The 22,492-nt window shown below is 42.2% G+C and overlaps 2 protein-coding genes across 8 annotated transcripts in view; one reads left to right on the forward strand and one right to left on the reverse strand.

Moving 5' to 3' along the window:
- LOC137128773 (latent-transforming growth factor beta-binding protein 4) overlaps positions 1 to 14,012 on the reverse strand; it is a 43,440-nt gene extending 29,428 nt beyond the window's left edge. For 2 of the 6 annotated variants that reach the window (XM_067507293.1, XM_067507292.1), the window contains exons 1-4: positions 13,761 to 14,012; positions 9,564 to 9,634; positions 7,543 to 8,713; positions 4,823 to 5,040 (exon numbers count right to left, since the gene is read on the reverse strand). In XM_067507293.1, coding sequence (XP_067363394.1) covers positions 4,823 to 5,040; positions 7,543 to 8,713; positions 9,564 to 9,634; positions 13,761 to 13,984 — 1,684 coding nt within the window. In that variant the 5' untranslated portion in view covers positions 13,985 to 14,012. Of the gene's footprint in view, positions 1 to 2,002; positions 2,497 to 4,822; positions 5,041 to 7,542; positions 8,714 to 9,563; positions 9,635 to 13,760 lie in introns of those variants that run through there. The other 4 variants (XM_067507294.1, XM_067507290.1, XM_067507291.1 and 1 more) reach the window with 3 other exon arrangements.
- A 1,482-nt stretch (positions 14,013 to 15,494) lies between these two features.
- ilkap (integrin-linked kinase-associated serine/threonine phosphatase) lies at positions 15,495 to 22,456 on the forward strand. 2 transcript variants are annotated; one of them, XM_067507301.1, is made up of 11 exons: positions 15,618 to 15,803; positions 16,134 to 16,183; positions 16,774 to 16,929; positions 17,076 to 17,193; positions 17,558 to 17,664; positions 17,888 to 17,981; positions 18,712 to 18,799; positions 19,417 to 19,547; positions 19,933 to 20,052; positions 21,721 to 21,802; positions 22,225 to 22,456. In XM_067507301.1, exons 4-11 carry the CDS (start codon positions 17,129 to 17,131, stop codon positions 22,363 to 22,365), a joined length of 828 nt encoding a protein of 275 aa, XP_067363402.1. In that variant the 5' UTR covers positions 15,618 to 15,803; positions 16,134 to 16,183; positions 16,774 to 16,929; positions 17,076 to 17,128; the 3' UTR covers positions 22,366 to 22,456. The 2 variants fall into 2 exon arrangements, with proteins under 2 accessions (XP_067363401.1, XP_067363402.1); XM_067507300.1 differs by lacking the exon at positions 16,134 to 16,183 and having other exon boundaries at positions 15,495 to 15,803.
- Positions 22,457 to 22,492: the final 36 nt, after the last annotated feature.

Here is a 22,492-nt window from a genome sequence, read left to right on the forward strand (position 1 = left end):
CTTACTGAAATTGCAAAACTACAACGAACTGGCTTTTACGTTGGGTCCTCAGCTCCTGATGCTGCTGTTCAAAACATCACTATATGTGGACTGGAGAGATTCTCCAGTTTCCAGTCCAATGTCTGATTCCAACTAAAGTAGATGGAACAGAATTAGATCAATGTGAAGTCAAATGGATAATTTTAAAAAGCATCAACAGGAAAACAGTTCCTCTGGTTTTAAAACAAAGAACTTCAGACCTGCTGCCAACAGGAATGATTTAACACACTCTGACCTGGAATCGGTTCAGACTATTCACTGGCTCTGCTTCAGGCCACATGACACAGCTTCACATGTAAATGCACATGTTGAGATCAGATATTTGCAGCAGACGTTTCTCTCTCAGAGTCTTTGTCTTTCATGCCAACAACCTCACAGTTACTTGATGGTATTTTGGGGTCACCGTCACAGGACAATACTCCAGAGTCCATGTCTCCAAACAGACAGCCAATAAGAAACCTCTGTATAAAGTTAGTATCCAAGTTTCTCCGCACTTAGTTTCTGAGAGATAAATCTCTTTGCTGTTAACCGTCCTCCTCTGATGAACAGGTCCTGCTGGGAGAGGGAGGGGCTGCTGGGTGTGGGGACGCTGCCGTCTCTCCGAGCAAACATACAGCTTTCATTTTAGCGTGTTCTTAGCTATAAGCCAATAATCTTCCTATAGCGGTTTCACATATGATCTCTGGAGAGTATCAGGAGAAGCTGTGCATCTACTGCTGTGACAGTTAACTGACAAACATCAACGCTCGCTTTAATTCTGCCTGCATCTTTCTGCATGTGTAATGCACATAATATGGACTCAATATCAGGGGGCTCTCAGGATAAAGTCCGGGTAATGTCACGACCATCTCACTCGGACATTTGAGTTCTCACATGCAGATAAAGTCAGAAGAATTTCAGGAAGCCATTCATGTGTGAAAGGGGCTTATGTTAACACCTACAGAAGGTGACGGACGACTACGAGGAAAAACTGCAATTTTGTATTTAAGTGTTTTAATTGACTACTTTTATCGGCTCATTACTCAGAACTGCATGGAAAGACATGGTCGACCTCAGTGTCTCCTCAGCTGGACTCCGTCTGTCCACTGTGTGTGTTTGTGTCCTTGGCCAGAGAGCTCAGAGAGGAAAGACCTCATCATTAGGATCACAGCTCCTTTTTCAGATCTGCTCACTTGCTGCTCTCTTCAAATACTAATTAAATGCTGATAATCAATCAGTATTGGATCATAGACATTAGTCAGTGGCACAAAAGTCCCAAAGTTCACTACCCAGCCAGTTCCAACATGGTCTTTCTGTTTAGAGAGAGTTGTGCTTTTAACTATGTGTTGGTGATGGTCCGTACTTAGAAATAGTGATTTAAAAACAACGAGTCCCATTCACAGAAACCTTCCCACATGCTGATGAAGCAGCAGAGAGGGTGTGCAGATGCCGGATAAATACATTTATTCCAAGTGCAAAACATTTAGGGACAAACGCCAATAAAAATGAACTACAGCAGCCTGCTGCAGATGTTGTATCACCTCTGCTGTACTTTATGTAAAACAGAAGTGACCCACTGATCATTGAGGGTGTGAACTGTCAACAAAGAATCAGAACTGTTCGTAGTCATGCTCGAGTCTCGTTCGAGGGCTGAAGCCCATTATCACTGCTCAACCCGCCGCCGATTACCTGGATCAGGCGTGTTCAGTCAATCAGCAGCGGGTTGGGCAGAACTGAAGGAGCACTACTGGACCACTACTGGACCACAGCACTGCAGGCTACAGGTGAGAATAATACTAAGAGCCACCAGGTGGAACTGGGAACCGAAGCACATAGACAACTGCTCTACCATCTGAGCCACAGCCGCCTACTTTGGATATTTTCCACCACAACAGCAAGAAGGTTTCTCTCATAGCACCTCTCTCTCTGTAGCACACAGGACCAGATGGGGGATGTTCAGAGCAAAGGTAGAGGCTGAACTTACATACTCTGAAGCCTGGTCCGTGTGAGCCATCTCTCCTTCCTCCCCCGTCACTGTTGCTGCTGTACAGTGTGGTCACGTTGCCTTTCTCGCAGATGTTGACACATCTGTCCTGGTTGCAGCGCACTTTGCAGATAGTCGGCGTAAACATCACCTGGATTGTCTCCCCGTCCCCCCCTCCTCTTGCTCCTGTGTCTGCCTGTCCATCAGCTGGCAGAGGAAAGATGAAAAAGACGAAGACGGAGGACAGAAAACAGCAGATGTGAGGCTGCAGCATGTTGAGCTTTACAGTTTCTGAGCACGTTGCATCGTCCAAACTTCCAAACCTCTTCCCTCTAATGCGTCCTCTCTCTCTCTCTCTCTCCCCCCGTTTGTGTCGAGTCAAAACCAGCAACGCAGGAAAAAAGGAGGGAAGAAAGACGAAGAAAACTACCACACTCCCACCCCCTCTCTGTTTTTCCCTAAATGCTCCTGAGCGTGAGCGGGCGAGCAACAGTGCCCGAGCACAAAGTGAGCGAGTGGTAGAGAGATAATTGAAAGCAGCGTGCAGAACTGGGCTCAGCTCCAAACAAAATGTTTAGCAGGGATCTGCTCCATCAGTCCACTCAGAGAGAGCGAAGGAAAGGGAGAGGGAGTATTAGTATGTGAACCTCGCTCGACCTTTGCTTTCTTCTTCTTCTTTTTCATTGGCCCTTTTCCTGGAATGAACAGATTCGATCCATCTCTGCCTATAGTTTCGTAACAGACTGCAGGACATTAGAGGGTGACAGGCTGATGACGCAACCCCAGTTTGGGTTTCAGGGACTTGAATTCAGCTCCTGACTGCAAAGAAACTTCAGCCCTAAACCGAACTAAACACAAACTGAGTTTTTGTCCACTTGTCTTCAGGAAGCATCAAGCGACTGCTGGAGGAGATTTCTGACACATTTGAACCAGGTGATGAAAAGGTGTGAATGCATCAGTTTCTCTGGGATGCTGCTTAAAATGGTGCTTTGAATCAATGTGATGACACTCAGGTGTCTTCACTTTCAAAGTCGGATGTTGACTTCACAGGTTTGTAGAAAAAGAAAGCAGCATAAATATATTGTCGTCATAGCTCCACCAAGTCAGGAAAGGGTTCTCCTAGAGGGTTCGGACTCAGGCAGATGGTGTACAAATTCAGCACCGCTGTTACCTTCCCCAAAGGTAACACAAACCCGTATTCACACAAGCCTTCTGCAGCCTCGGAGATCGGATCTGGGATCCCACAGGAAAACCAGAACCAGCTCACATATCACACCGTTTAAAGTCATTGTGAAGATTCATATTTCTGTTCAATTTGGACACAACAAACTTCAAACTTGATATGTGAGCTGGTTCTCGTTTTCCTGTGGGATCCCAGATCCGATCTCCGAGGCTGCAGAAGGCTTGTGTGAATACAACCCGGCTGTTTGTTCTGCTTTGTGTTTATGAGCTCATGTCCCGATGGACTGCAGACCAGTGTGACGTCTGGACCAACGAAGCAGGATAACAACACTTCCCCTGCAGGTTACACATTTATGTCAATGCTCCACAGACCCCAAAGGTTAGGGACTAGAGACCGAGGACACACACCTCGTGATGGAGGACAAGGGTCAGAGCACTCTGCTGCTACACATCCCCACACTGATTATGGTAACAAAGATTGCAGCAAGAAGTGAACTGCTAAAAAGAAATGAGCTGTACCTGATAACTAATCCTTCCCTATTATGTTTTTACCTGTTTTATGGCAAAGCAGACTGATTTGCAGTCACTGAACAATAACAGGAACTGTTTACGATCAAGATTGACCTGTGAGGCTACATTAACATTCACCTTATCTGCAGCTTAAGAGTAAAAAGCCGTCATACCAGCTTCATGAAATCAGCGTTTGGAGAAAAAAAAGAAAAGGAAAAATGTTTTCAACAATATACGTCTGGCAGACAAGTGCACAGTTCATCTCTCAGCACCAGCATATCAGCTGCGCACTAGTTATTATACAAAATAATGACCTGTGTGCTGTGGTATGTGCTTTAAATACACAGTTAACATGTCGAAACTTGACGAGCTGATTATAATGCATCTCTAACCCAAGCAAAGACGATTGCTGCCAGTAAAATTAAGATTAAAGAAATCTCACAAAATAAGAAAAAGACTTAACTCAGTACTATGAGGTAAAGTGTCAAAATTATTAAAGTTGAAATTCCAAATAAAACGTCCATCATCTTTAATCAAACTCTGCAGAAAGGCTTCAGTCAACAGGGGATTTGAACCAGGAACCTTCTAGCTGTGTGGTGGCAGCAATAACCAATCCACCACTGTGCTGCCACATTAAAAAGGAAAAAGTCTTAAATAAAGTTTTTACTTCCTAAAACAACTGTTTGGCATAACAAGTACCAAGAACTGTAGCGTGTTTGTTTTGTTGTGAATGCAGATTTATTTAGTTTATTATAAAAAATAAAAAAAAAGAAGAATAAAAGATTCATGGTGGAAATAGCTTCCAAGTAATTTTGAGGTCACTGTGATGCAGGTCACTTTAGCTGAACCTGAACAGTCACCATCGGTAACATGGAGCTTAAGAGATTTAACATTTTGGGCGACACAGGCAAAACTCTAACCTGCAGGATTAGTTGATTGGCAGAAAAGTAACTTATCATTAGCGTTTTTATAATGAAGTTAAGCTATTTAATTGGTGCCTCTGCATTTTTCACTAATGCTTTGTACCAATGACTATCAATTAACAAAACTAATACTTGTTAGAAATATTGAGAGTGGAAATATGATAAATAGTCACATGATTAACGTGCAGCATTTACATGAACCGACCTGCGGGTGCAGTGATGTGGACGTACTGGCTCCTCTGTGTGGGAAGAGTGTTCACGCTCGCTGTTACTGAGGTCAACGATGACGTGCTGGAGGCGGCTAAGGTGCCAAGTTTCTTCCTCTCCTTCTCAATGTGCCCCATCAGCAGGGCAGCCAGTTTGTCTCCTCGTCCCCTCCGTGACAGAGACCTCCTCAGCAGCACTGCCTGGGCCTCCCTCAGGCTGCATGAGATAAACACACACCAGAAGCCAATAAGCAGTTCCCACACAGAAAGCTTTCAGCCCATTGTTTTACTTTTTAAATTGTGCAGATTCTTCACATCATTTAGAGCAGATATCACTGAGCAACTCGGGGCCAGCGGCAGTGGCCCCGCTCGTCCCGACCACATGTTGAAGTGTCCCTGGGTGGGACACTGAGCCCCCAACAGCCCATCCCCATTCCCAGCTGTGCAGTGCTGGTCCCAAGCCCGGTACAAAATGGCAAGCGGTGTAAAAACTGTGCCAAATCAACATGTGGACAAAATTATCCACTGTGGCGACACTGAATGTACAGTATGAGGACAAAAGACATTTTTTATATTTATATTACATACACACAAACCAAAAAACCTAACTGCACATTGTAAAGTTTGTGAGAAGTGGTTCTGCCTTGAAGAATGATTGAAAACAGCTTTAAATAGTGTGAAGAGAAGCAGTGCTCTGATTAATCTGCACTGCTGACAACAAGCACACACCCAGACGCCCTGCAGTCTGACAGAGCTGCACACAGTCGACTTCACCTCCCTGATCAAATGTCACAGCACTTTGTCAGGAGGCGCTCGTTCTTTATGAGCAGAGCAGATGAAGAAAAGGCAGAGAGACGCTGCGATGGATTTAGTGGAGCAGAAGGATCTACAGTACCGAGCTTCACGGGCCGGCTGGCAGTGAAACGCAGCACAGGAATTTGCTGTCAAGTGGATCCAGTTCTACATGTTCAAAGTCAAAAGTTTAGCAATTATTTAGCTAAAACCGAGCGTCTTTGGTAGCGTTCCATCATCAGGAATTCAATAGTCTAACTACAGTTGTTGGAGTCATTTAGTTACAAACTGTTTCATGGGGAGCAGCTTAACTGGACACAGCATGTAGGTTTCCTGTAACGTAAAGTTATACTTCCTCTAAACACAGTTGGATAATATACAAAGCTAATATTGGCTAAATGTCTTTAATAAAGCCATTTTTTTGCTACAGAGGAACATTGCTAACGCAATGAAAACACCTTCACGGTACATGTTCCATGACCCGATTAACTGTTTTTGTGTCTTTGTACTGGAGGCGGTGTCTTGGACTCATGGATGAGCTGATTAGGAGTCTGGACAAACATGCTTTTCAACTGCAGCATCTGTGAGGGAAGAAGAAAAGCTTCGGAACAACAGGAAGTGTCGTTAATCCATCTTCTCAGCTAAAGCCATGCTGCAGGATTTGAAGAAACTACATTTCCCAGAATTCCTGCGAGTTCAGGCAGACTTTTCCCACAGCCTCCATGACCTTTAACCCCTGGCCCTCAGTTTTATTAATTGTTGACATTGAGGAGTATTCAAAGTCTGGGACACACGGGGGGACGTAAAGTCCTGTCTGTTTAAGATGCAGAAAATCTTTTCTCGTGTCACTTTTAGTATTGAAATTTGAGGTTTTAAGCCTCAGGCAGCAGCTTTGCTTTTAACAGGATCCATTGGGAAATGAGGTTTTAAATGCTCTTCTCTCCCTTCAGTTTCTTTTCACTGCAGTTTAGTTGGATCCTTATTTAATATTGGTAAAGATTAGTTTTAATTTAGTAACACACAGGAACAATATTCTGTATGTTACTGCAGGTAAACCAATGGCTTCAGGTGGAGACTGTAGAGTTGGTTCAGTCTGATTTTAACATTGTTGTTTGTGTTGGTGTAGATATTTGCTAAGTGCCTGCAAAGACAGGAACAGTGCTGATCAGGTAATGAGCTCCACCTGCTGTGTGAACAGAGAACTGCTGAGGATTAAGAGGTGGAGGTGGGAGGAGAGAAGGAGAAGGGTGAGTGGACAGATTCTGCAGAGCTGCTGCTCAGACGATGCTGACTTCTGTCATTCTGCATTTACGGAGTAAAACTGAACAAAGGGAGGAATTTCTGTGATGAAGAGGTTCAGACTAAAAACTGGGCTTTGTAAGAGCATATGAGCAAAGAGTTATGTGACAATCTGATGGTTTTTGTAAAACCTCCAGTAAACTCAGGGCTTCACTTCATACACAAAGTTCATTTTCTGCTTTCTCAACAAGTCCACATCAGATCTGTGTCTCTGTTCTTCATTTACCCACGGTAGGAGGTCTTGTTCATAGTAACTATGAACGTGGTTCTGGACCTGTGTGTTCAGATTAGATATTGGACAATCGTATTTGCTTTGTGTTTGAAGTATTATTGTCTGAGTTTTAACCACAGAAAACAGTTTGATAAAAACAACCACAACATAAACTAAAACTGGTCCTTGTTGTCCAACTACAAGTCCATGGACCATGATCTGGAGGATGGAGTGGATTTGTTCCTCAGTAGTTCACATTCCTCCGTTCTCACTGACTAAACTAAACATGTAGACAGGAAATGATGTGGGGGAACCGGCCCCTGCTCAACCCGGGGTTGGTAAACCATGCAGCCTCGACTGAAGTACAAGTATGTGAAAAGTCCAATACTTAGCATGAGGACATAGGAGTGATCTTACCTTAACAGCTGCTTCTTTCCTCTGGTCTTCACCTCCTTCCTCGCATCCTCTGACATTGCTCTTTTCTCCTCATTCCTCCTCATCTCTCCACCTTCCAGATGTTCCTCTCTTCTCAGATCTAGATTGGATTTCACATCTGGGGTCCCCAGTCCCTTTCCTTCTTCTTGAGACCGTGACTCCAACTGTATCTGTGAGCTTTCACAGTTTCCCACATTGTCTTCTGGTTTAGACCTTAAATTAGTGGATATATTTACTCCGTCCTCTGCTTCAGTCCCACAGTTCCACTCCAAACATCTTTCATTGCTGTCACACCTGGATTTCGACTCAGGATGTTTATCTTCATCTACTTGAGGTCCAGAACCCATGTCCACATGTTGTCCACCTTCCCCTTTAGGCATCGGGTTTGACGTCAATCTTTCGATGCTCCTTTCTCCCGTCTTAGACTTTTGTTTCGAATCTAGACTCACGTTTCTCTCAGTCTCAGCCCATGGAATAGACTCTAGAGTTGGGATTTTTGTCTGTGAATCTAAAGACACTCCTTCCTCTGTCCTGCTCTCCGGGTTTGGGTCCACATTTGGCATTTTAGGGGAAACAAGTCGCTCCCCTGACTCTGAGGATAAAGTTTTCTCAATAAAACTCTGCGTTTCTATGAGCTCTGCTCCATATTCTGGCTTTTCTGCCCAGGACTGGACACTGTTAATCCCTGACTCCGGTTCAGCCCGTGCTGGACTTTCCTCAGCTTTCATGTTCTCTTCAGTTTTGTGAGGCCCCCCTTTCTCCTCCGGCATTGAAACTTTTTTATAAACTCCTTTCTCCTCAGTTTTTAGCTCTGAGCTCTTAGGAGCTGGAGCTGACGATGGGTTAAAGTCTGCAGCTTCATCTTTGGTTGTTGTTTTGCTGGAGGCAGGTGAAGGAAAAAAAGCAGGAGTATCAGAGCGGACTGCCGTACTACGGATTCGAGCAGGTCTGTGGATTCTCTGAAGGTTGACGGGTGGTTCTGCAGTGCTGAGGACAGGAAGCCGCGTGGAGTTGGTGGTGGAATGGATGGAAGTCAGCGGAGAAAATGTCGCTGAGGAAAACTCGCAGCGGAAACCGTGGAAACCTGGGCGGCACACACAGCGGTTGGACCGCCGACACAACGCTTGGTGCTGGCAACGAGGAAAACATCTGGCTGCAGAAAGACATGAGGACAGAAGACAAGGCTAAGAAATTGAGATAAAAGAGTTCTACCTGTGCTTTACAGCAAAAGTTCACGGTCCAAATCAATGAGAACTTTTGTTTTGTCAGCATTGAACTATAAAACAATGAGGTGTTGAGGTGAATATGTCAGAAAGACAGTTTTTGCTTAAACTATCAAAACACGCAAACAAGGGTCGCGGCAGGACGGACATCCAGAGAAAAACTGACACCAAATCAACATGTGGAACACGTTCTGCTGTGGCATCTTCTGAAGGGACAAGTAGAAAGCCGTTGATTGGTCATTTAGCTGCTATAATAATAATAATAATAATAATAATAATAATAATAATAATAATAATAATAATAATAATAACAATAATAACAACAACAACAACAATGATATTAAAAGGACACAAACATATAGAGTCTCATCAAGAAAAAAAGCAAACTTTAAAAAGTTTGAGACAAGTTTTCAGCTCGTGTAGTAAACATGACTTAGATTTTTGCTGCGTTGTACGTCACTTGTGAGTTGCTTTGGATAAAAGAGTCTGAATGACTAAATGTAAATGTGAGCACAGTCGGTAAACTATGAAAGTTGGCTTTTCACAGCTTAATGTGGAAAACAAAATTTACAAAACCACAAGTTTCTCCTCAGCTAAAAGTTATAATAGTTATTTTTATTTATCATCAACTCGTATGATTCTTACAGAGCGATTTGACCCAGTGACCCGTGAGCTGAGAAGAATTTGCTGCAGAGCTTTCTCAGGCTTCTCGCTCTCTGACTACCCAGCAGTGAGCCTGTGCTTTGAGTCCAAGTGAGAGAACAGATGGTCTGTACTCACGTTTGGTGCATCTCCTGGTTTTAGGAGACAACGTCCACCCGTCACAACACTGACCTCCACACACACGAGGTCTGCAGAGACACAGAGACGTTTGCATAAAGCACATTTCCGTCACACCGGAAACTTTCACAGGTAACACTGAGCTTTAAAACAATGTCTAAAGACACCAAAAATGTCCACAATACATTTACTAAACTACCCCTTTCTCTATTAAAAAAAGTTCTAAATAGGTTAAAAAAATAAATAAATACCCCAACAAATAGGAATTACTGAGGACACTCATTGTTATTGTGGAGCTCTGGGTTCTTCACACACACGCGTCAAAATGTCCACATCTGCAGCCTGAAGCTAACAAAGTAAAGACCTCCACTGGAGAGTAGCAGTGAGTAGCTTCTCTTTCCAATGGTCGTGGAAAACATGTCATTCTGCATCAACAGGGTCCAATTATCCAATTACTGAAACAACTAACACTGGGTTAAGAACTGTCCAGCGCAACGTTAGAACCTGGCAAGACGGTGGTGGACCATCATGGTCTGACGTGCTCATCATCGATACATCTCGATACTTCATGAGCTCATTGAAAAGGATGAATGCATCCTGTAAATCAGAGCTTAAGGAACTTTTTATTTACTCCAATCTCAATTATAGGTATTTTAATAAGGAGTCAGACCTGATCTTTCCCGTCAGTTAATGTTGATTAAATGTGTATCGGATGATCTGAAGCAGCTCTGTCCTGCAAAGTGTTAGAAGTACTGGTGAATTCACAGGTGCTCTCTTGCTCCACTGCAGAACAAAGTGGGAAGATAAAAAAGACTTCTGAGTGAAAGAAGAAGCTGATAATGTGGTCTGTGTTCGCCCACCACACCTCAGCCTTTGAACTTTCAATAAGAATTCTCTGTCTTCATCCTAAGAACACTGAGGAGTCTGTTGGACTTCACTCCTATTTCCTCTTCCACAATCCTTCAGACGGACATCAAAACGTGACATTGTTCACACTTTAGCTGCAAAAACGCAGGACAAGTTAAACCGTTAACGGAGCTGAAACCGCTTTTTCCTGCAAAGTCTGCGTTCATTCAGTCTACAGTGTAAACTAACTACACACCAGGGTGTTTCGCCTTCATGGTGCTGAGAGCTCGATAGTTATGGCCGGAGTCCAGCTGTGGACCTTTACTGTGTGCTACATCATGTCTGCTGTAAACTAACGAAGGAAGATCATGGAAAAAACTAAATGAGGGAGAAACTAGTGTTGGATTAGTCCATCGACTGGACAAAAAAATAAAAAGTACAACATGTTGCATATCAGTTCACGAAGGCAAGACTGGAGTCCGAGTCTTTCTACGGCTGAATCCTAAAACGTTGGACCAGTCAGCATTTGTCAGCTGTACTGGGCTGCAGACACCTCAGGAATGTGGGACATTTACAGTGTGTGTACATATCTCTGATGGAAAATCAAGTCTGATTAAATGATTACATTTAACCTTTAGCATTTAATCCTTGTTATAATAGCAACTTGTAGTTACTGTACTTTTGAAATGTTGTTCAAACTTTGTCTCATTTACATGTTTTGTCTTGAATTGTTTGCAGAACTGCTCCAAGGTCAGTTATTGTCTAACAGCCGACCATCCCACACTGACTCTGACCCAGAGTCAGTCCATGCTCACAGGTGCTTATCAAAGTGCTGGAAAGGTGAAAGGTTTCCATAAAAGGAGAAAAGGGCTGGGAGCAGTGTTCTGAGTGTGGAGAATGTTCTGCCCAGCAACAGAAAGTTCTAAAACTAATGTGTGATGTATGAAGTTCAGAACTGCATAGGATGGAGGTTTGAAACTCAATGTCAATGTTCTTCGCTCTTGCAAGATAATAAAACCCTAAAAGACGTCCTGATGTTGAAGCGTCTTTACTGATTACACTTGATTTGTCTAAGAGCAGATATTGTCTTTTTTTGCCCTGACAATCTCTCTGACATTTTGTCCTTCAAAAGAACCGACTGAAGGCTAAGACTTGGTTTAGGTTGGAATCAGCTTTGGTGCCTTATGTCAGTGAGTGTCAGTTGTACTTGTGTCAATCTGACTGATAATGAAATGAACACACACACACACACACACACACACACACACACACACACACACACACACACACACACACACACACACACACACACACACACACACACACACACACACACACACACACACACACACACACACACACACACACACACACACACACACACACACACACACACACACACACACACACACACACACACACACACACACACACACACACACACACACACACACACACACACACACACACACACACACACACACACACACACACACACACACACACACACACACACACACACACACACACACACACACACACACACACACACACACACACACACACACACACACACACACACACACACACACACACACACACACACACACACACACACACACACACACACACACACACACACACACACACACACACACACACACACACCTCAAAGTGTGTGAGTGTGTAAACGCAGCAGGTTAAAAACAGGCTTGTTTGTGTGAGGGTGCGAAAAGGGAAAAGAGTTCGTTTTCACTTCAAAGTCCCATAAGACTAACACCAAGGCACGAGAACGGTGCTCACCTGTGAAGTCATCACACACACACGAATAAAAAAATGCCTTCAGTGTTCAAATGTTCTTCAGTTTTGAAAACCTGCCAATTGACCTTTCACTAACTGGCTGCTCACCCAGAGTCTGGTTCTGCTGGAGGTTTCTTCTGTTAAAGTGAGTTTTTCATCTCCATCTTGGGCTTGTTCAAGGGGGAATTGTTGGGTTCTCTCTAAACATCTTTCTAGTCTTGACTTTATTCTATAAAGTGCCTTGAGATGACGCTGTTATTAATTGGTGCTATATAATTCAAGTTGAATTGAACATTAAAAGTGAGGAAAAAAACTGTGTGTTGAAATCTGTCATACATAATTGCAGCCTGAGACTCATTTTGTCCAGCATCATCTTATTTTGTCCCTTTGAAGGTTCTAAGAGGCTCAGCGCTGGTGAACATGTTCTACAGACAGCTGCAGAACGTTTTTATGGCTGAAACGCAGAAGCAGGAAGATGTTTTTTTAAACAAATGAGCAACTTTCGTAGGAATAAAACATGTAGAGACACTGACTGGTCCCCTTATTAGGTACACCTTCCTAGTACTGGACCCCCTTTTTCCTGCAGAACTGCCTTAATTCTTTGTGGTATAGATTCAGCAAGGTCCTGGAAGATTTTAGTCCATATTGAGATGATTTGCAGATTTGTCAGCTGCACATCCATGATGTAAATCTCTTGTTCCACCACATCCCAAGGATGCTCTATAGGAGTTGTGGTGACTGTGGAGGCCATTAGAGTAAAGTGAACTCATTTTCAATATCAAGAAATCAGTTTGAGATGATTTTAGCTTTGTGACATGACACATTATCCTGCTGGAAGTAACCATAAGAAGCTGAGTCATGAAGGGACGGACGTGGTCAGCAACAAACCTCAGGTCCTGTAGGCTGTGGTATTTAAATGATGCTCAGTGGGTACAAAGGCCCAAAGTGAGCCAAGAAAATATCCCCCCACCATTAAACCACTGGGAACCTGAACCGTTGATGCAAAGGCAGCATAGATCCAAGCTTTCATGTTGTTGATGTAACAGCTGACATGTTGTGTGTCCACAGATGCTGTTCTGTCCACCTCAGTCAGAACTAGCAGTTAATTCAGTTACGGGATCAACATGACGTTGTCACCCAGAGAACTGCTGCTCACAGGATATGTTCTCTTTTTTAGACCGTCCTCTGTGAACCCTAGAGGGGGTTGTGTGTGAAAATCCACCTGAACCACCTAAATCACTACAATCGCTTTTCTTCCTTGTTCTGATGCTCAGCAGATCAACTCGACCATATCTCCTTGTCTAAATACACTATGTTGCTGCCATGTGATTGGCTGGTTAGAAGTGTTAAGGAACAGTTGAACAGGTGTACCTAATAAAGTGACCTAATAAAATGTCCTCCAAACAATGGTTTGCACAACAAACTGCCCACAAATCAAAAAACGTGGAAGTACCAGTAGTTTAAATTATGACATTCCAGGCCTGACTGTAAAGTAGCAGTAACCTCGGGCTTTAAGGCTCCTCAGCTCCGGCTGCTGTTTGTGCTGCTCACCCGCTCACAGCTGCTCCCCTGCGGCCAGCGGCCCGCCCTCCTCGGGGCTTCTCCCCACTGCCCCTCACCGCCTGCAGCTTGTCGGCGTCCAGCCGCGGCGAAGCCGGGCCACCGGAGCTCTGCCTCCTCCACCCGCGGTCCACGGCTCCCTCCTCCCGGCCGGGATGCTGCTGCGCGTCGGTGCGCAGAGTTAAAAACCAAGCGCACAGGAGAAACAGCCTCATGTTCGGGATCAACAGGTGGAACTGAGACTGTGGAGTCGCTCTCTCTGATGGAAAGTTTCAGCCAAATTAACCCCGGGACGCCCCCCAGGCCTCTGCCTTTATACTTCTGTCAGCCAATGGGAGCAGAGGAGAAAGAGGCCTGGGGGAGGAAAGGAGGCAAGGAGGCAGGGAAGGAGGTGCGGCCCCTCTTTATGTTTGAATGCAGACAAATGATCCATGCTTCTCGGACACAGCTGCGCTTGTGATGGGACGACAACACATTGAGAACTTTGCTGCTTTACTCCCCAACATTAACGGACACGTTCACAACTTTTCACGCGTGTCCTTACAAACACTTCAATGGCTTGTTCAGTGGGCGTGATCGTAATAATAACATGACTAAGGACAATTTGTACAAATTACATTTTAAAACATGCTTTTGCACAAAACAGAATAGTGTGGGTGTTTTGCTTTATTTCATAATTTGTGTAAGATCTGTCCTGCAAATCCAACACAAATGTTCATGGGATTTGTGTTGATTAGAAAAAGACACTGTTTGATATTTACATTGGAATATGAATATGAATACATACGTATTTATGTATTTGTTTTATATTTGTAAGTTTTCTGTATTTGTTTTAGTTCTATGTCGGTTGGAAAAAAAAGTAATGCTTATAATGTTTACACACTGTTCTGTTATTAAAGTGCAAAAAGAACAAAAGGCAGAATGATGGAGGAAAGAAAGAAGCAATCTTTCACAAACTGATTGTGCTTGAATCTAATAACCCTTAACCCTAAAAATAAAATAAATATATAAAAAATAGGACATTTACTGAAAATGTCACACACAATAACAAAGAGAAAAACATTGGTGGACAGAAGGTCACCTCACCGTACAAACTCTCAATCAACCTCAATGAGCTTTTCAGTTTGTCAAAGATCCACAACTATATCATTTATACACGTGAGTTCCAAACATGGTTTTAATATTTGGAACCAATAGGATTTTTTTCAAATATTTTTATTTTAAAGCCAGGGTTTTAGTTTTAAAGGCTGCAACTGTCAGGGTGGAGGGAAATGGGGGTGTATTCACTTACACCGCAAGCAGATGAGATGCAGCTTTCATTAAGTAAGACTGAGACTAAATTAATGCATCCAGTCTGGCAAGACTACAGGGACATTGATGACAGACCCAAGGACATGTCGGTAATGAAGGAAAAATTAACAGGAACCAAGAGGGAGAAACAGTTTTTACCCACCTAACATTAGGACTCAACCACACACTTCAAATGGGCAAAACAATTTAATCTTGTTTGGTTCAAGACAATCAAATAAGTATAATTTCATATTTGACAATGTTCTTTTGCAATCATCATGGCGACTATATAATTAGATTCATTACATATTTAAAAGAAACAAGCCTAATAGAGAGAATTTAGTTTTCTTAACTTTCCGAACAAGCGTCTGTTCCTCACTCCGATCCGGTAGGTGGCGGTAATGCGCCTGTCAACTGGTCTTGCCAACCACCAATAAACCTAAAGAAGAAGAAGCAGCTCAGAGGATGCAACCGGAAGTGGCTGTTAACATTACTGCTAACGTTAAGTGGATGTTACCTTTCACGCTCTAACTAATGATTCATGTTTCTGCTCTAAATAAACAAACCAGTGTACATTCAGGTTGACATATATTTAAACTGTTTTTTTGGGCCGTTTTACCCGTTGTCGCCCTCCTCTAGCATAGGCACCTACTGGTGCAGAGCGGCAGCCAGGTTAGATACGTTTCCCCGGAGCAAACAGAATGGATCTGTTCGACGACCTGCCAGAACCCACTCAGAACTCCGGTGAGTGGGGGTCAACTTAAACCCACCCATTTTAATACAAGTGATGATTAGTCTACATCATCATTAGAAACAACTGGGTTGGTTTCTCTCGTGCCGGTGGGAGCTAAGCGCTTCCTATTAGCTAGTTTGCTTATACTCAGAGGTGGCCATCGGGTTTCTGTTACATTAATTGACCCACTGTGTTTGAATAACCCAGAAGGTCGTTTAAAAGCATCTACTGTTGTTCTAAAGGTGTCGCTTGATTCAACAATGCCCCATTTAACCATGCGGGTGTTAAAACATTCAGTCAAATGAAAGATAATAAACATTTTTCACTCTTTTCTCAACTAGCCATTCTATTTCAAGTCACGTCAAAGATGGCGGCCTGCCGATTATTTTGGGTAAGAAACCGTCACAATGTGAAAAAACGGGTGAAATCCTTTGTTATTGAGCAGCGGGTAAAGTCTTGATTATCTCAATGGTCGGTTAGAAGCGTTTCTACGGCTTCCGGAAATATCTTCATATTACCTGGAAGTGTTTTCCAACGAGCCTCTGCATAGTTTCAGATGCGGAGCTACTTCATTCAAAGATACGTTTCCATCACTGTCAGTAATCAAACGTATTCTCCTTATTAATAGTTACAGAATAGTCACTTAAAAATTGTGCTAGTACAATAACTAAAAGTATCTGTGTTTTCATTTCATGCTACATCTCTGAGAAGCCCCTAAACTGGCAGGATGTATTTTAAGAATGTCATTCATGTTAAAAATATGCATCAAATCATGAATACAACCATCTTCAAAAGTACTGAATTTCGTTCCCTCTATGTATTTGACGTTGTTTGTAACAGATGTTTCCCTTTGGTTTTAAAATGGCTTGAGGTTTAGTGGTGTTGTAAATCACATGGAGGCTTTAAAGTAGATATGTCCCATTTTGCAATTGTTCCTCTTCTGTTTTAGTGATTGAGGTGTTTGATCTTATACTTACTTAGGTCCAGTGTCAGCACCTGCACCACAGTCCACCATAAAAGAAGAAGAGGAGAAGAAGGAGGAAGGAAGGAGAATAAAAAGAAAACTAGAAGATGCTGAGAGCCACACAGCTAAAAAGGAGGGGGAGCGAGGGGAGATCAAGAAAGTTTGTAAAGAAGGTTTTCAGCAGTTCCACCACAATGTTTGTTTGCTTCTTCTCTAATCAAAGATCGTAGACCCTGTGTGGATGGAAATATGACAAGTCGAGAGGATGAGTGTGAAGATTAACAGCTGGTCTGACACTGTTTGTATTGATGTTGTTCAGGCCTTCCTGTGTTGAAAGGCTACGTGGCGGCGAGGCGTGGAGAGCGGGAGGAGATGCAGGACGCTCACGTCTTGATGCCAGATTTGAGCAGCTGTCTGTCAGCTCTGCCATCACAAGTGTAAGAATATTAAACCAGCCTTCCTGAAATACAGTAAAGTAACTTCACAGACTTTTTTTTTAATGAAGTGAATGATGCCTAAGGCTTCTGTTCTGCTTCATTTATGGGAAAGTTCACAAAAATGTCAAATAAAGGTAAAAAGAAATGTATTTGCCTCTGAAATTTTTTTGAAGTCAAAATATAAAATAGCAGAAAATGGAAACCCTCAGCTGAAGTGAATGTACCTCATAATTGTTTTCAATTATGTTAACCATTAGGACACATGACTGAGCAGCTAAGCAGCAGCTGCATGTTTCTCGGTGCTTGTTATAGACATTTTGTCGTGCAAATATGCAGATTGTTGTGTCTCTGATGTGTCCTGCAGCTCTCGAGTTTCCTACTTCGCTGTGTTTGACGGTCACGGTGGAGCTCGAGCCTCTCAATTCGCTGCAGAGCATCTCCATCTTAATCTGGCCAAGAAATTTCCCAGTGGTGAGTTCAGCTTTAAAGAGTCAGTCTGCCTGCGATCATCACAGCATTTTCTTCTTTTAGGTTGTTTGCTAATCAAGTTTAATTTCACCAGTAATAATCTTCAGATACAGGTTTTGTTTTGTTTGTCTTTAGGAAGGAAATGCTGTGGAGAATGAAGCCATGCTGTCTCAGATTAAAAGCAAATTAAATGAAGACAATAAAGACAACAAGTTGTATCTTTCAGGAGATCCTGAGAATTTGGACAAACTCATTAAGAAATGTCTCCTGGACACTTTCCGCCAAACAGATGAAGACTTTCTGAAGAAAGCTTCCAGCCAGTAAGTTCATCAGTACAGACTTTTTAATTTTATCAGCAGAACTTACCTGAGATCATCGTGTTTCATGAGTTTTTCAAGTCAAGTCAAGTGGCTTTTATTGTCATTTCTACTATACACAGTGGTACACGGTGGAAATAAGATAACATTCCTCCAGAACCAAGTGCTACAAAACAACACAAGCTATGTATAGTGCAAACAGTGCAGACGAAAAACAGTACAGACAGTGTAGACAGACAAGACAAAATAACACAGGACAGGACACAAAACCTGAGACAGTGCCGACCACTAAACCTATTGTATACTATTTTACAGTACAGTACAGTAAAGTGTGCTAAAGGTGCAAACAGCAGCATGTAAACAGTATAGTGCAGTTAAATGTCCAACATGTATGCAGTGCAATTGTAGTGGAATGTGCAAAAAACAGCAGGTAAACAGTGTAGAAGAATAATACATAAATAAATAAATGATGGTGGGATTAATTGAGATGAGTAGCGAGTGATGAGAGTGTGTTGACTTCTGGTTGTAGTGTGTGTGAGTTCCATTTCAAAGTTAATTCAGCTTTTTTAATTAAAATGAATTTGCAAGATGCAGAGAATAGATGCCAAAGATGTCAACATGAGCTAAGTTAAGAAGTTCTAAGTTCTGCATAATGTTGATAGGGACAATATGAAAATGTGTAAACAACATTACGTCTCATGTTTCACCTTTTTTCTCTTTGTGGTGTCAATAGGAAACCAGCATGGAAAGATGGTTCAACAGCCACCTGTGTGCTGGTGGTGGATGACACGGTTTACGTGGCCAATCTGGGAGACAGTAGGGTAAAGTGGGATTACATGATGTAACACTGAAAATACACAGCAGTGTGTCACTTAGGGTGTTTTTCAGCTGTGGTGCTGTTAAGAAATTGGGAAGCACCAGTGTTTGCTTTGCTTTAATGTGCTGATAAGAATTTGTCATGCTGACGTGTGATGTAGCAACTTTCATTTCTCCTATTTTACACAGTAGACGACCTCTCGCTGAGCTTTAATTCAGAATTTCACCATCTAACCGAGGTCATGTTTTGTTTCGACAACCAGTTCAAAGTTGTCTGAACGCTGCATTTGTCCACACTCTGGAAAGTCACGTGTCCACACACTCCACTGCCTAAACTGAGACTGACTGATTGTTCTTTATTAGTGGTGTAGATAATAAGCAAAGTCCACACAAATATACTTTATGTTAACACACAAACATATTTAATTAAATGGCCTTTTGTGGTTATACAACGCATTTAGTCGCAATTGTGACCAGATGCCACCGGTCCTAAGTTATTCAGCTGCTGCACACCTGGACACCCTGTGCTGGACTATTAAATGCTTACATGTGTGTATTTCTTTGTGAGTGTGTGGTATTGTCAGCTAATACGGCGTAATCTGTGGTAAACTTGTATCTCCAGGCGGTGTTGTGTCGTTTGGAGGCAGCTGCAGAGGAGCAGAAGAAGTCAGTGACTCTGGCTCTTAGTAAAGAACACAACCCGACCATCTATGAGGAGAGGATGAGGATCCAGAGAGCAGGAGGAACTGTCAGGTAGACACACACACACACCAGACACACTGTGGATCGTGATCCAGTTTAAGTCTGTAAAATGCTCAGGTTTGTCATCCTTTACCCATCTCTGACATTACAGACACTGATGAAAAGATGAAAGAAGTGACTTGTCGTGTGAGGAGGGTTGCAGTTATTCTTAGCACTGGTTTATTCCACTTTTGCTTTATAAAATGTCAGAGACAAGTAAAGGAAGCACAAGTGATGTCTTCAGTATAAAATCTAAAGGTGTTAAGTTTATTGTTTCAAAAGAGAAAGAAAACCAACAACATTTGAAAAGCCAGACCTGGAGAATTCATTGTTTTTGCTTTAGAAAATGACTTGTATAAAACCAGGTTTAGCTGACATGTGACTGTTTGTGCTGCAGGGATGGCAGAGTGCTGGGTGTCCTCGAAGTGTCCCGTTCTATCGGAGACGGTCAGTACAAACGCTGTGGAGTCATTTCAACGCCTGACCTGAGGAGGTGTCAACTCACAACTAACGACAGGCAAGAAACAGCTGACACTAAGGAACAATCATTCAATAACAATATCATCATATTCCTTACATTACTTTGGTAAAATCTACATCCTTTTTTTTTACTATGATTGTTTTCGCCCTCTCTATTTCCCTTAAATTCTAAGGTGTTTGAAATGTCAAAAAACAGATTTTGTTTCCTCAACATAAGAATAGTGAGATAAATACTCAATCATTTGACTTGGTCAGGGAGACGCCCAGGGCACCACCTGCTGGAAGGGGCACTGCTGCAAGCCCTCAAAAAAAAATAGTAATAATTTGCAGCCCTGACCTGTGACCTTTCCCTGTGCTCTGTCTTGAAAATAAAAAAAGAACAAATATGGATAAAATAAACAAGAACAATGCCCCCATCTGTTTCTCATTATTTGATTGATGGGGAGAGGATGATGTATCAGGGCTCATCTCAGGTAGCTGCTCCTGTTGACAGACGTCAACAAGTCATATTGCTGGAGTGGGGGCAGCATTGACCAGGACGAGACTGGTCAGGAAGAGACTGAACAGGCCTGTAAGGAGGACCAGCTCTGTCCTGGGCTGCCCACTGGCCTCTGTGGAGGACGTGGGTGAGAGGAGGATGTTTGCCAAGCTGACAATAGCTCTCACCCCCTGCATCAGACAGTGGAGACTCTGCAGCTCCTTCAGCAACACGCTGATACAGCCTCAGTTTCAGAAGGAGCATTAACGCAGGTCGTTCATTCCCACCTCTGTAAAACTGTACAACTCAACAGTTCAGCGCAATATTTCTGCTCATGCTTTAATACTGTAAACTCTCTTGTCTGTGTGTTTGTTTCTAAATGCTTTTGAATATGCAGTGGCTATTCTACTTTTCAATTTTTTTGAAATAATGAGCTACTATCATTATTTTAACTTCCTGCAGTTGTTGGTTTGATCCCCAGCTCATCCAGTCACATGTTGAATTGTCCTTGAGCAAGACACTGAACCCCAAGTTAGTTGCTTTGTAGAAAGGCGCTTTGTAAGTGCAGACCATTAACCATTTATTTAGTGACTGATGATTTTTCTTTTATTCTTTTAGCAGAAATTGAAGTTGTTGTTTTTTTTAAATACACTCTTATTCCGCTAGGTCAAAGTTACATTTGCATCTCCATCTACTTCCATGTAACTTTAACTATGCCTCAACTATAACAACACAAATACAGCTACACGTGTTCTTTCATCATCAGAAGTAACAAGAATTGTCAAAGAGAATATGAAAGTCATAATAAGATAATGTAAATGATATTGCTGCAAAATTAATTCAAATTATATAGTAAATTAATTAAAATCCAAGTTTAATTTGTGATGCAAAAAGTTTTGTACTAACTAAACGAAAAAAAATTTTGTTTTTGTTTTTTTACTCTTTTTGCCATTTTGTACCTGATTGTACACAGAAAATGTATGTTCATGATTAGTAATATTTATATTTTAGGGATGGAAAACATTGACATTTGATATTTTAGGTTGTGTTGGTGAGAATACTTTGTAGCTTGTTACATGTCAAAAGACATTGATTTGTAACACAACAAAGTGAGCCACTTTTAACTAAACTGTGTTTTGTGAATACGGCCTCTGATCATCTTAGCAAATAAAACCAAACGTGTTTAGCAGGAAAAGATGATTAGTGATTCCTGTTCTCTCTCTGCAGGTTTATCATTCTGGCCTGTGATGGTCTGTTCAAAGTGTTTTCTGCTGAGGAAGCTGTAAAATTTGTCCTTAACATCATGCAGGTGTGTCTCTGAAAGCAGATGTCTGCTTTATTTAATATTTATTTTAATATTTAATTGAACTTTCTGCTTTAACTTAGATCTGTTGAGTGTGCACAGGTTTGCTACAAGAAATTATTCAAGTTTTCCATTTTCACTATGTATTTAGTTTTTATTTAGTTATAGTTTTTTTTTTTTAATATTACCATTCCATTCTTCAGGATCGTAGTTATCCAGTGATAGTTGACAAGAGTGTACACTCACTGGGCACTTTATTAGGTACACCTGTACAACCTAATTTAATCCAATCCAATACATCAGCCCTGCCATGATTTATATTTGAACAAGGTTGTAATTTCTTACTTTTTAAATAATTATTTAAAACAAATTCGTTATTTAACGGATTCTTGTCCTAACCGTCCTATCCTCTTTCCTCCTGTCTGCAGGAGCGGAGTGTGGAGCAGAAGCCAGGGTTGACGGAGGAGGATGTGCGGTTTGAAGTGGCTTGTCAACAGTTGGCCAGCGAGGCAGTGAAAAGAGGCTGTGCTGATAACGTTACTGTGATCCTGGTTACTATTCGATTCTGAACACATTCATCATCATCTCAACACAAACATACACAGCAACAGTTTGATCTGTCTCCCCTGTTCTGTTTTCCAATAAAAACTTTTTTTTTTATGTTTGCTGTCAGTGATTCGGTGAGTTTTGTGTGTG

Source organism: Channa argus, chromosome 6, assembly GCF_033026475.1.
Source record: "Channa argus isolate prfri chromosome 6, Channa argus male v1.0, whole genome shotgun sequence".
NCBI classification, from domain to species: Eukaryota; Metazoa; Chordata; class Actinopteri; order Anabantiformes; family Channidae; genus Channa; species Channa argus.

Coding starts and splice junctions, on each gene's coding strand:
- ilkap (XM_067507300.1), top strand. CDS start 15,761: ATGGATCTGTTCGACGACCTGCCAGAACCCACTCAGAACTCCG. Junction 16,930..17,075: donor CAAGAAAGTTTGTAAAGAAG/GTTTTCAGCAGT, acceptor GATGTTGTTCAG/GCCTTCCTGTGTTGAAAGGC. Junction 18,800..19,416: donor CCAATCTGGGAGACAGTAGG/GTAAAGTGGGAT, acceptor TTGTATCTCCAG/GCGGTGTTGTGTCGTTTGGA.